This window comes from Aquarana catesbeiana, linkage group LG03 (assembly GCF_042186555.1).
Source record: "Aquarana catesbeiana isolate 2022-GZ linkage group LG03, ASM4218655v1, whole genome shotgun sequence".
NCBI classification, from domain to species: domain Eukaryota; kingdom Metazoa; phylum Chordata; class Amphibia; order Anura; family Ranidae; genus Aquarana; species Aquarana catesbeiana.
In genome coordinates this window covers 521,492,483-521,505,581 of record NC_133326.1, presented here as the reverse complement: position 1 = coordinate 521,505,581, position 13,099 = coordinate 521,492,483, and the positions used below count along the sequence as shown (strand labels likewise).

Here is a 13,099-nt window from a genome sequence, read left to right as displayed (position 1 = left end):
TATTTACTAGTACTGTCACAGAGACTTTGCTGAAAGAGATGAAGCCTGGGTTATGACTAATTCTGTTGCTAATTTGCATAATAAAAATCGCCCAGTGTGTGTTGGCGGAAAGAACATTACTAATTGCCCGCTTTGTGAAGCGTGGATTTAAATATTGTTGAAACAGAGGAAAGGTGTGAAAAGAGTAGGTTTTTAACAAAAATTTCTCATGTATAACAATAAATTGACATTTAACAATGAAATACACTTTAATTAGAATGTAGGATGTGGTCTGCAGACAAAGCACAGTATTTTTTACATTTCAGAATAAGCAGTACAGTGCACAGCTCCCTCAACACAATCTGCAAACAACCAGGGCAGACTTGAAATGTCACATGTTTATGCATACCCTATCACAACACAGATATCTGGACAGCTCGGCAGCCATCTTGGAAGAGGTATACCAATAAAAGGGCATCTTCAAATAAAAGCTAATTTTAACAATAGCTGGCCACAACCACGCCTTAGAAACAGAGAAGGAATTGGCCCTTACAAAAAAGTTTTAAAAGCTTATAATTCAGTCACTGTTAAAGAAGGCAGAGCGCGATGCACTGTGGGATTGTAGTGTTCTCGTCCCTCTGCACCTATTGGCAGCTTTTACTAGGAAACCACAGCTCCCAGCATAACCCGGGGTTTAAAGGGTCTTGACCAATCAGAGTGTAGGGTATGTAGTTCCAGTGAAGTCCGGTGGCAGGGGACAGAGGGGACAGGTGAGACTATTGATTGCTGTGCAGCAGGTATCAGTATGCTGTGTGTGCTAGTATAGTACATAGAGGTGTCTGTGAGTACAATGCATAGCTCAGTGTACTTCTCTGTCAGCCATGTGGAATCAGCCATGTGTCTGTGTAGACACTGAGCAACTGAACTCCAGGCAGCTAAGCACACGGATGTAATGCATATAAGGGGTGATTTACCTGCCATAGGATGTGTATGTCTGTTCATCCAGTCCTGCGATTTACACAGTACAGTCATCTCTAGCAGGACAGGAGATCTCACTTTCCTCTACCACCATTAGATACCAATTACAAGCTCTGCCCGACCCCAAGAGAAAAAGCAGCAGACTAATGAACTCATATCTCTGTCACTCTGCTCTCTCCTCCCATCAGTATGTCTCTTGTTAGAACTGAAGCACAATTATTAGCTTCTTATGCTGCTCCTCCCTCTCCCAGTCTGAGCTCTGTTCTACACAGGGTTGCAAGATGCCTGGGCAAATTATAACCAGACTCTGAGCACAATAAAATGACCGTGGTTAAAGCATTATTACTTTCCTTTTCATTAAAAGCAACCCACACCCATCATGCGGGCTTTACTGCCCCTTGTGCTCCTTTACATGATGGGAATAGTACATCTCATACTATTCCTAAGGGCCGCTCAGATGAAAGCAATGCAGTTCTCATAGACCCCAGTGCTGTGGTCAGGTCTGTGCCTCCCTCTTCACCCGGCCATTCACAAATGAATGGAGCAGAGATACAACTATAGCGCTAAGTCTATGAGACCTGCAACGCTTACATCTGAGCGGAAGGAGCCGTTCTTCCCCCATCATGTGAATGAAGACATTTGCCTAATGTACAAAAAATGCTTGCATGATGAGGGGGGTTGCTTTTGAGAGAAAGGAAAGTATAAGGCCAGTTTCACACTGAGGCGGTTTTCAGGCATTTTAGCGCTAGAAATAGCCTCTAAATAACGCCTGAAAACCGCCTCCCATTCATTTCAGTGTGACTTTTCACACCGGGGGTGCGCTTGTGGGACATTAGGAAAAGTCCTGCAGGCAGCATCTCTGGGGCGGTTTGGGAGCGCTGTATACAGAAGGGTGTAGGCGGGAAATGCGGCATAAGTGAATCAGCAGGTGCGCAGCAAAAGAGTTTCTTTAAAGTTGCTTGAAGCTCCATGAAAGCTTTGCAAATGCTTTATAAAAGCTTACAGCAGCCCTCTAAATTTCCACTCCCCTGCTCACATTAGGTAAGTGGAATTAAGCTGAGTGCAAGTGTGGGACAGGGGTGGACTGGACCAGTAGGGGGCCCCCTGATTACGGTGCACACAGATGCATCAGCTGAGGTGCGATAGTGACAGATACCTCTCCATTGGCCGATGTAGATCCCGGGGCTCTCCTTAACCTGCACTGACAGCTCAGTGAGTGGGAGAATGGGACAGATCGGCTCTCCTCCTCCCCGCTGATAGCCAGTGGAAAGCACCGCTGAGCCCCGCTCTGGCCATTGTAGCCACCTACTTCCCTCCACCTGGGACAAGAGCAGACCCAGCAATCGTAGCGGAGCTCGGGGGAGATCAGACACACACACATCTTACACAGTGATGTTCTTCGTCCTGATGTGGGACTTACAGATGAGGCTCTGTAGACACCCTACGATTGGTGCTTGGCTTGGAGACAGGAGGCGAGAGGCATCAATTAACGGGAACATACAGAGGTGTTGAGTGTGCTGTCCTTCATCACTTGGTCTCAGCCATGTGATAATATTATACAGCACCTTAGCTGATGTAGACACCCCTCCCTGATCCTCCTCTTGATCTCCCCACCATGCTGTATTACTGCTCCCAGTGCCAACTGGCCAGGAGCTCTGTTACGATCGCTGGGACTGTTTATGTCCCAGGTGGTAAGAGGTAGGTGGCTGCAACGCTGTATCCTGGCCTAGGCCGACAAGGCCCAGGCCTAGGGCAGCACTATGCAGGGGGGCAGCACCGAAAAAGTCCCCACCGGCTTGCGCTACACTGTTAGTGTAGCGCCAGTCTCTTATGGGGCGGACTGGGCTGAGAGGCAAATTAGTCTAGCGCCCCCATAAAGCGGGCGGCTGGCTTTCCGCGATCGTGGCGGGGGGGGTTCGCCGCTTCTAATTTTGACTGTCCTATTGTCCTGGACCACAAACCTTCCTCACTGTGCTGTGTTTTCTGCTGGACCATTGGCGTGGTTATATCTTCTTAGTCCTCGCCATAAAATTATCAGAAATTCGTGGTTAAAGTAGAACTATAGGCAACACCCTTTTTTTTTTTTTTTTTTTTTTTTCCATTTTGGATAGAGTAAGCGAGGGTTATAGCCCCTGTCAGTTTATTTTTTTACCATCCCTGTCCCATTGCAGAGATTTCACTTCCTCCCCCATAGCCAAACAGGAAGTCAGAGGAAATCTATGCAAATTAAGGTAATCCATTTGCCCCCTCCCCCAGGCCCTCAGAACTAGTGTCCCCACTCGAAAATTTCAGAGCAAATCTTAAACAGCAAGGGCTGTGGCCTTGACAGGAAGGGGTGGGTCATATTTAAATTAGGGGGTACACGAGTTTTAGTCAGGCCTGGGGCAGCAGAAAACCTAAATACACTACTGGGTGGCTGTGATAGTTGGGGCTCGGTGCTGCTTTCCTCTGGCTGTTGGCTGTCAGAGGGGAGGAAGAGAGCCACTCCATCCCATTCTCCCATTTACCAAGCTGTTGGTGTAGGTTAGGGAGAGCCCCGGGATCTACATCAACCAGGGGAGAAGGGGGATCTGTCGCTACTAAACCTCACCACCTGCGTCCATGCGCGCCACCATTTTCTATCATGGGGTCCCCCACTGGCCCCACCTCTGGCTGACACAAACACTACAGCCCATTCCCTGTACAACACTAGGAAGGAGTTGAGTGGGTTTAGTGTGCTGCCATCGATTGACTCCAGGAAAGGGAAATTACAGCTAGTATTTGATACAATTTTCCTGGCACGAACATGGCAGCACACGTGGTAGACCCAAGGGCTGGCCTGACCTGGTGCCAGTAGGAAACCCCATGATATAAAATATTGGCATGCATGGCTCCAAATGAAGTGTCGGCGAGTTGCCGATCCGCTGGGAGGAGTGCTCAGAGGAGGAGGTGGGAAAGAGAGAGCATAGAGCCGATGTCCTGGGGTGGAAAATTAGAAAATTCAACTGGGGCTGTGAAACAGGAGTGCTGGAGGTATCCAGCCTTAGGGAATTGGTTGCTTTGAAGCCACTGGGAGACTTCCAGTCTGGGGAGCCATTAAGCTCAATGAAATATGCTTTTATTATGCTATTTATTGTAAACATTTTTGTTGTTAATATTTATTGTTTTAACTTAATTCTGCAAAAAACATTTAACAGTGTGATTTCATGAGATAAATTACGAGGGCATGTTTAGGGGCAGAATTAGGGGCGGAGTTGGGTGGGGCAACTGGCAATTAACTCTTAAAGAACAACTGCAGTCTGCTCACATAATTTGTAATAAAAACATCTTTGCCATTCTGAAGCTTCCCTCCAACCACTTTGCATACTATTTTTATATATACTGTGATTCTGTACTTGCCAAATATGCTGCAGAAATCTCCCTCCACTAAGTCTGATTGCACCCATTTTAACTGTGGGCAGCTGAAGCTCCTGCCTGTTCACTTCCTGGATTTACACAGAGGCACACTTCCAGCTCTGCAGCCCTGCAGCTCTCATCGGCCCTCCCTTCCTGGCAAACTTTCACGCGAGAGAGAGAGCTGTGCATGATGTCATAAGCCTAGGCTTTTTAACAGACAAGAAACAGGAAGTGGGCTGTATAAGGTATTTACTGGCAGAAAAAAATGTTTTACTATCCAAAGTTAAAACGAGAGAAAAAGATTCAATAGATGGAAAGATGAGAAAATGACTGAAGGTCCGCTTTAAGGCCTGGCTAGTAGCTCAAGATTTGAAATTTTGAGCCCTGGCGTACAGTACACACTGCTCATATGCCGGCTACTATATATAGTACGTATGGACCATGACGGTCTATACATACTGGCCTATGACTATGAACATAAGGCCAGTGTTCCTTTTTTTTTTCCCCAATCTAGCATGTATCACATTAAAACTGTGGGAAGACTAGTTTTTTTTTTTTTTTTTTTTTTTTTTTTTTTTAGCTTCTCTCTGTGTATATTGTTTAACAAAAGTGGGGGAGTGGTATGGTATAATATATCTTCCCTGATAGAGTATAAAACCAACCTTTTTATATGTGTGTGACTAAAAGGGACTTTAGATATGTCTCCAATGGTTTTTACAAATTAAAAATAACCATCTTTAAAAATAGTTATATATATATTTTTAAACAATATTTTTATTGTAGTTTTCACAAAGCGTCAGTACCGAAGGTTTAAGGCAATATTATATCAACATTTCTTACTGAGTATTATAGTATACGTTGACAACTTACATCAAAGGTAACATCTATGCAGTTGCGTTGTGGTGATATTTAAAGAATTAGGTATGACTTTTTTGTGTTTCTGATGATGTCAGTGCTGTCTCCTCACCCCGACACCCCAATTTGGGCACACGCTGTGCCACGGGATGTGAGGCAGCCCTGCCAACCACCAGTTGTTAAACGTATATAACGCGAACAACCAGTGAGAGCATATGAATGCATAACTTAGAACTATTGATCACAGAGAACTTGGAGTCCTGCTTACTATGTATACACTCTTATATGACAATTCCTCACTTGAAGAACGCCAGGCAGAAGGGTGCCCATGCGCGGTATATGTGTATTTGCACGGCGCATACAGTAGGTGTGTACTAGGCTTAGGTGGATGTTACAGCATCCTTAGTTGAAGCTTTGTATGTCATTTGATTCAACTCTGATGGAGTAATGTCCATTATAGTGCTGTGCTTCTCGGATTGGAGATTTTGTAGAATTTCAGAATATCAGCCATTGGAGCGTTTTCATCTAAGGTATTTAATGAGGAGATGATAGATCGAAGTCGTAGGTATAAGAAAAAAGTTGTGGTTGGGATGTTGAATAGATGTTGCAGCTGTGAGAATGTGTGGGGTCCTGACGTGGATATTAGTTGGCCTAGGTTGGTGAGTCCATTCTGTATCCAAATTTTGAGGGACAAGTCTGGTGATATCAGTTCTACTGCTTGGATGGGGAGTTTGGAAAGGATCGAGTTAGGTATTCCCGTAGTTCGTTGTGTGGAGGCCGTCCACACCCGTAGAGCCGCCATTATAGAGTGCAGAAAGTGGTGATGTGGTTTCAAATTGAGTAGGGCAGCCGTCAGGGCGTGTTTCAGGTTTGTTTTAAGGGCCTCGGATTCAATTTGGAACCACGTCTTCCTAGAGGTGGGCGACCACCATTTTTTTAATTGGTCCAATACCACCGCCTTATAGTATGCTTGGATGTTGGGGGCTCCCATTCCTCCATTTTGTACTGGGGTTAAAAGCATGTTCTGCTTGAGTCTGGGTTTTTTCTGTTACATTTTGACTTGAGCTATTCTACCAGCCCATGAGACAGTGAAATTACTCGTGTCTTTGGAGATGCGCATAAGCTTTTCTTGGAGCACGGCATAGTTCACTTTCATCAATGATTTGCTTGGGGAGGTTAGGTGAATCCCTAAATATGGGAGTGACGAGCTCTTGGACCATGTGAAGGGTGTTTCTTTCGCTATGACCTTTGTGGTCTGATGATCTATTCCTAAGTTTAGCATTGTTGATTTACCGTGGTTTATTTTGTAAAGAGATATTAAGCTGAATCGTTCTAGGGTTTTCAGAACACTTGGAAGGGAGGATTCAGGGTTCGTTAGAGTGATGATAACATCATCCGCATACAGGCCTAGTTTGTGTTCAACATCTCCTATTTTGATACCCGATATTGATGATGTGGATCTGATGGCTTGTGCAAGAGGTTCCATTACCATGGCAAAAATCAAGGGTGAAAGTGGGCACCCTTGCCTTGTGCCATTAGTGATTTCAAACGGGTTTGATGTTATCCCTGATGTCCAGACTCGGGCGCTTGGGGAGGAATACAGAGTTAGTATAGCTGTTAGAATGTTCCCTGACAGTTCAAACTTGCACATTACTTTTCCATGTATTTCCAATAAACCCTATCAAACGCCTTCTCTGCATCTAGTGATAGGAAGAGAGAAGGTGTTTGTGCTCCACCCATTGGAATAAATCAATGAGGCGTCTAGTTCCGTCTGAAGCTAGTCTGCCGAGTACAAATCCGACCTGGTCAGGATGTATTATTTGTGGGATGATTGTAGAGAGGCGCTGAGCTAGTAATTTCGCATATAGTTTGGTGTCCGTATTTAAAAGTGAGATTGGACGATAATTGGCTGGACTGTCAGGGGATTTGCTTGGTTTGGGTAAGGTAACTATCAGGGCTTCTATAGATTCCTTGGGGATTTTGCCTGTAGTGGTATATTGATTAATGGTGTTGCAGAGGTGTGGGGTGATTAAGTCTGAGAAACATTTGTAGTACTCTTTTTGGAATCTGTCAGGGCCCGGAGCTTTGTGGAGGGGCAATTACCGTATTTTATGGCTTTAAGGATTTCCGTGGAAGAGAAGGCTGTAGAAATGGTTTCCAGTTGTATGGTGGAAATAGAGGGGAGGTGAATAGACGAGAGGAAAGCTTCAATTACCTAATTTTTAGGATGGGCTTCTTATTCTGATTCTTTAAGATTATAAAGTTTGGCGTAAAATGCGCTAAACTCGTTCGCTATATCTAAAGGGTTATTTAAGTGTTTACCTTGGGAGTCAATCAGGAACTATAGTTTTGTATTGGCATGGTGTTTTTTCATTTGTTTGGCTAGGAACGCCCCTGATTTGTTGGCTGAGGAATAGTATTGGCGCTTGAGGCATTTTATATAATAGTCACATTTTTTATGTAGGTGCTCACTGAGCTGGTACCTTAGATTTATTAGATCAATGGATACGTTGCTGGATGGCGTTTCTTTATTGACATGTTCTAACGCTCGAACGTGTTGTAATAATTTTTCAGTAGTGGGTGCATGTTGCTTTTTTGCTTGTGCTCCGAATTTTATAAAAAGGCCACGTAAGTAAGCTTTGTGCGCATGGCAAATTATAGATTTGTCAGCAACAGAATATTGGTTATTTTCAAAGTAGTTCTTAATCTTGGATCGAATTTCTCCTTCTAACGCTGAGTTGGTGAGCAGGGATGTGTTCGGTCTCCAAATAGTGTGTTGTGTAGATTTGTTGCTGTTGAATAATGTGATTGATATCGGCGCGTGGTCAGACCAGGTGATTTTACCTATACGCGCTTCAGTGATTGTTTGTAGGAGGAATTTATCTGTGAGGAACATATCAATCCAAGAGTAAGATTGCTGAGAGTTGGAGTAAAAAGTGTAATCTCGTTCCGTATCGTGCGTGCATCTCCAGGGGTCATAGAGGTCTGCAAGAGAGAGGACAATGCAGAAGGCCTTTGTTTGAGTGGGTTAGATGTGTCTAGTGAGTTGTCAATGATTTCATTGAAATCCCCACATAGCACCACTGGGTTGGATCTATATGGGGCCATTTTATAGAGTAGATTATTGTAAAATTTCTTTTGGCCAGTGTTAGGTGCGTAAAGATTCACTAAAGTGAGGCGTTGGTTCTCTATTGTTGCAGAGAGAATCAAGTATCTACCTTCCTCGTCAGCCTCACAATGGTGTAACTGAAAAGAGACAGACGAACTAATTGCTATCATTACCCCTCTTTTTTTGGCAGGGGCACTGGCAAAGAAGCAGTGTGGGTATCGTTTGTGCGTGCAACGTGGGGCCTTGTCTTTGGTGAAATGCGTTTCTTGTACGCAGAATATGTCTGCACTTTGGGACAATGCTTCTTTCCAGAGAAGATTACGTTTGAAGGGGGAATTCAGGCTTTTGACATTGAGGTGATTTTGATGGCCATGTTAGCAGGGAGTGCCCTGGGATGAGGGGAGCGAGTTCACACTTACTATGTACACAACTTAAGTTTTTGTGAGGAAAATAAAGGAGTATACAGGTATACAAAATATGTCTAAGAAATGTGGTATGTCACTAGGTATACTTTTTGGAACTGCACTAAATTTATCAAAGGTGTTCCAATTTGGTAGCAGGCAGATCAATCAGGAAGAGAAACAAACAATCACAAAGAGAAATTAAAAAAAAAAGCCAAAAAAATAGGATAAAGTTAACTACAATATCGAAAATATCAGTGTGCGTGGCACACTATAACCTGAGGGAGTGAAGTTGACACAATCGGTGTCCACATTAGGATCCTGTGAATGCTCAGGACCGAAGGCTTCCGGGTTGTGGTAGGTCTCCCCTTGATCATGCGCACGGTTCCGGGATGGTGTGGAGTTCAGATGGGAGCTCGTGCGATCAGTCGTGGCAGGAGGAAGGGGGAGAAAACCCCAGTTGGTCAATTTTTTTGTACCCTTCTTTGGGAGTAAGGATGGGAACCATTTGTTGTTGGTATGTCACCAGGAGTTTGGTTGGGAAGCCCCACTTGTACGTGATATATATATTTTTTTTCCTGTAGAATGGTGGTGATGGGGGTGAATGCTCTTCTCATCTCCATGGTGGCTTTGGAGAGGTCACTGAACAGGAGGACATTCGTGTACGGTGCTGGTAGTGCAGGTTTGGCGATTCTGTGCGCCCGGTCAATTGTAATGTCTCGTGCATTCAATTGAGGAAGTAAGCGTGAGAACAACTGTTGCAGGTAAGGAGTGATTTCTTTTGGTTTGACAGATTCAGGCACACCTCCCTGAATTTTATATAGTTCCTCTTGGAACGGTCATCTAAATCTGCCGATTGTAATTTTATGTGGTGTATTTCCGACGCATGGTGCTCATGTGCATCTAGCAATTCATTATGGGCTCCGACATGGTCATGCATGCTTTCTTCAAGCATATGTGCTCTTCCTTCTAGGCAGTCTACCCTGTCATGCATCTGGGAGACAGAGAGTTGTAATTCCCTGTGGAGATCTTTTTGCAATGTGAAGAGCATGGATTTTAGCATGGACCCTGTCACAGGGTTATCTGATGCAGGGATGGCTGCAAGAGCTGGGGTGTGTGTTGTATCAGTGTCCCTGTCGGCCCACTGGTGCTTCTAGGGCTGGGGCTCTTTGCTGGGGAAGAAGCCAGCCTCTTACCTCTGTCTGCGCTGTTATGGGAGGATGAGGCGTCTGGGGAGGGCAGGGTGTCTCTCTGAAGATATTGTCCCCAGGTGACATTGCTGGGTATTCCTCCCCTGTGGTGGAGCCGAACGGCACTCAGCTGCTTTGGTGCGGGATGTCACTGAGGTGTTGTTCCCGGAGCCGGCGCCATCTTGGGCCTTGTTCATGGCTGCACTGGGATAGTAATCTGTGAGGCGGCGTGGTGCGGGCGGTTTATACCGCCTTCTAGACATGCCCGGCACGGTCTCGTGTCCTTTCCCCCTCCGTGTAGCCGGATTGGGGTCGGATCCCTGGCAGTGGAACGGAGCTCTGGCTTCAGGTGTCCATTCCTCTCCGCAGTAGGCCACGCCCCCCCAAAATAGTCATATATTTATATATACATATTAAAAATACAAATCTTTTAAAATGACAGATGGCAGTTGTTTTACAAATGGTAGGGACTTGAACTGTAGAGTCCCGGAGACCATTGAGTTTGGGTCGACGCGTTTTGCAGGGTATACTGCTTCCTCAGGACCTCAGATCTCCACCAATAGAGTGATCACTACAATATACTACTGATATTATTGAAGTGATCACTCTATATTTGTAAAGCAACTGGCCTCTCATTGATATTTTTAAAAAGATTTGTATTTTTAATATGTGTGTATATATAAATAAAAATGTATGACTATTTTTTAAAGATGCCTATTTTTCATTTGTAAAAACCATTGGAGACATATATATCTAAAGTTCCTTTCATTCATGCAGATCTATGATTGGTTTTATTCTCTTTTGTATATTGCCTTTCTGTTTTGTTGTGCCCATATTACATGCTGCGCTTTTTTTTTTTTTTCTTTTCCTTTTTGTAGGATGAATTCAAGATTGTTGCCTTGAACACTACAAAGCAGTTATGTTGAAGACTTTTGCCAGTACGGTTTTAAGGTGCCAAAATGGGCTGAGGAGAAGCACTTTTCAATGCAGACATTTGTATGTACCCATCATGGCAGTTAATAGGATATATACTGCTTCAAAATCAAATACAGATGGGCAAAACCTTGGAGAAGAAAACCAAAAAACAATTGAAAGCCTCTACAAATTATCCATCAATATTAAAAAGATTCGCCAGTTAAAAGGTTGGGTCCTTTGTAAGGAGGTGGCGTATGTAGAAGAGACAGCTGATATCCTGAAAGGAATGGGAGCAAACTCCATGACAGTGGCCGATATTCTAGAGTCTTGTCCTGAGGCTTTTCTACAGGAGCCTGCAGAGATCAATGTCCAAAAATCCATCTGGAACTTGGTGTGTCCCAAAGATCAGGAGCTGATCTCCATTATTGAAAAGTTTCCTGATTCTTTCTTTGGTTATAAGAGTTTCAAAAACCAACAAGACAACATCAGGTATTTTCAAGACCTAGGACTCAGCAACAAAATAGTTTGCCGGCTATTAACAGGCGCTCCTCAGATCTTTTGTAATCAGATAGAAGACAATAAGAAAACAATTAACGCTCTGAAGGAAAATTACTGTAGTCTGGGAGGAACGAAGGAAAACTTTAAAACTTGGTTAATGAAATTGTTAAGTCAAGATCCATTTGTGCTCTCAAAGTCCTCTTTGGCTTTTAAGGAGAATGTGAAATTTCTACAGAATATAGGTTTTAAAGATGCAGAAGTGTTAAAACTTTTGTCCAAACTTAAAGGTTTTATTTTTGACATGACTTGTAGTAACATGGAACTGGGTGTTCTGTTTACAAAAACCACCTTTGACTGTAGCGCTGAAGAGCTAAGGCAGCTAGTTATGAAATGTCCGGCTCTTATTTATTATTCAGTTCCGCTGCTTGAAGATCGATTGAAAAATTTACTCCAAGAAGGTGCTTCTGTAAGACAAATTAAGGAATGCCCCAATGTTTTGGAGCTTACGCCGCAAATTGTACAGTTCAGAGCAAGAAAAGTCAAACAGTTGGGCCGGGAAATAAAGGACCAAGGTTTGGAGGTACTTAATGGGACTAAGAAAGACTTTGAGTCCAAATTTGTCAAGTTGCAATTCAAAAGTGAAAGACCCTTGTTTAATCCTGTTGCCCCATTGAATGTGGAGGAATGATGTGGAAGTGCCAGTTTACATTGAAGGGATAAAATTTGACAAGCTGTAAAAAGGCACCAAGAACTGATATTTAGTTAGCAGAAAGCAGACCTTTTAGTAAAAAAAAGTGGAACTACTGTTAAGGTAAAATAACATGAAATACTACATTTTAAAGCTCCTTTTTAATCAATTTATTATGCTTAGAGCAGTGCTGCTCTTTCTTCCCTCTTCTCTTGTTATTATAGAATATTTCTGCTCTCCTGAGGCGGCTGCCACTCCGAATTTCAATCAGAACCTCTAACATAGGTCTGGATCCAGAGAGGAAAATGGGATAAAAATTCCCCCAAAACAAAACTGGACCTTAATCATCATCTTTATTACTATTATTTATTTATCTCATCAGTTGCTCCTGCTAGTGCTCCATCCTACCCTCCTTAACACGAAATACTCTATACGCTGTTGATTTTGTTGGTGGAATATTTTTTCAGTTTCTTTTAACAGACCAAGCTTTCCAATTAAAGTGGCATTATATTGGGACAAACCATATAACACTGGAGGGAGGCTTACAACAAAAAAAAACCCTTTACTTCTTAAAATGTGTGTAAACAATAATTTTCACTTTATTAGCTTCATTTTGGTTTGTTAAATATACCATTTAAAAGTGTTTTATTATATCTGTGCGATAAGTGCAAAAATATATTTTCTTCTATATTATATCAAGGTGCCTGATTAGCCCTCCCAGTTCTTATCTGGGAATACCAAGTAATTAGCCTTTACAGAATAGACTAGGACTAGGGGGTTGTTCTGAGTAGTTAAAGAATAAGTTCACTTTTTGTACAAAAAAAAATTGCAGATTTTTTTTGTTTTTGCAGGTAAACAGCCGCAAAGGATGGGGGGGGGGGGTGGGGGGGGCTTAGGAGAAAAGTTGATGTGCTAATGCAGTGACAAACTGCTTTATATATGTATTTTATTATTTTCTTTTGTCCATAGTTGCGCATTAACCAGTCTTGATTGTTTTTTTTTTTTTGTTTTTGTTTTTTTAGCCCCTCTGTACGAAAGTGTTAAAAAAAAAACACATAAGCCATAGGTACTTTACTGTAGATTGCAACTTCTCGTCCTTGAGCCCGGGCAC

General features: G+C 43.2%; 1 protein-coding gene across 2 annotated transcripts; it reads left to right on the top strand.

Moving 5' to 3' along the window:
• The first annotated feature begins 675 nt into the window (after window positions 1-675).
• On the top strand, window positions 676-12,869 carry MTERF2 (mitochondrial transcription termination factor 2). Of its 2 annotated transcripts, XR_012242933.1 has the most exons (3): window positions 676-749; window positions 10,766-12,111; window positions 12,213-12,869. XR_012242933.1 is itself a non-coding variant. In XM_073621217.1 (2 exons), exon 2 carries the CDS (start codon window positions 10,807-10,809, stop codon window positions 11,986-11,988), a length of 1,182 nt encoding a protein of 393 aa, XP_073477318.1. In that variant the 5' UTR covers window positions 676-749; window positions 10,766-10,806; the 3' UTR covers window positions 11,989-12,869. The 2 variants fall into 2 exon arrangements, 1 of the variants encoding a protein (XP_073477318.1); XM_073621217.1 differs by having other exon boundaries at window positions 10,766-12,869.
• Window positions 12,870-13,099: the final 230 nt, after the last annotated feature.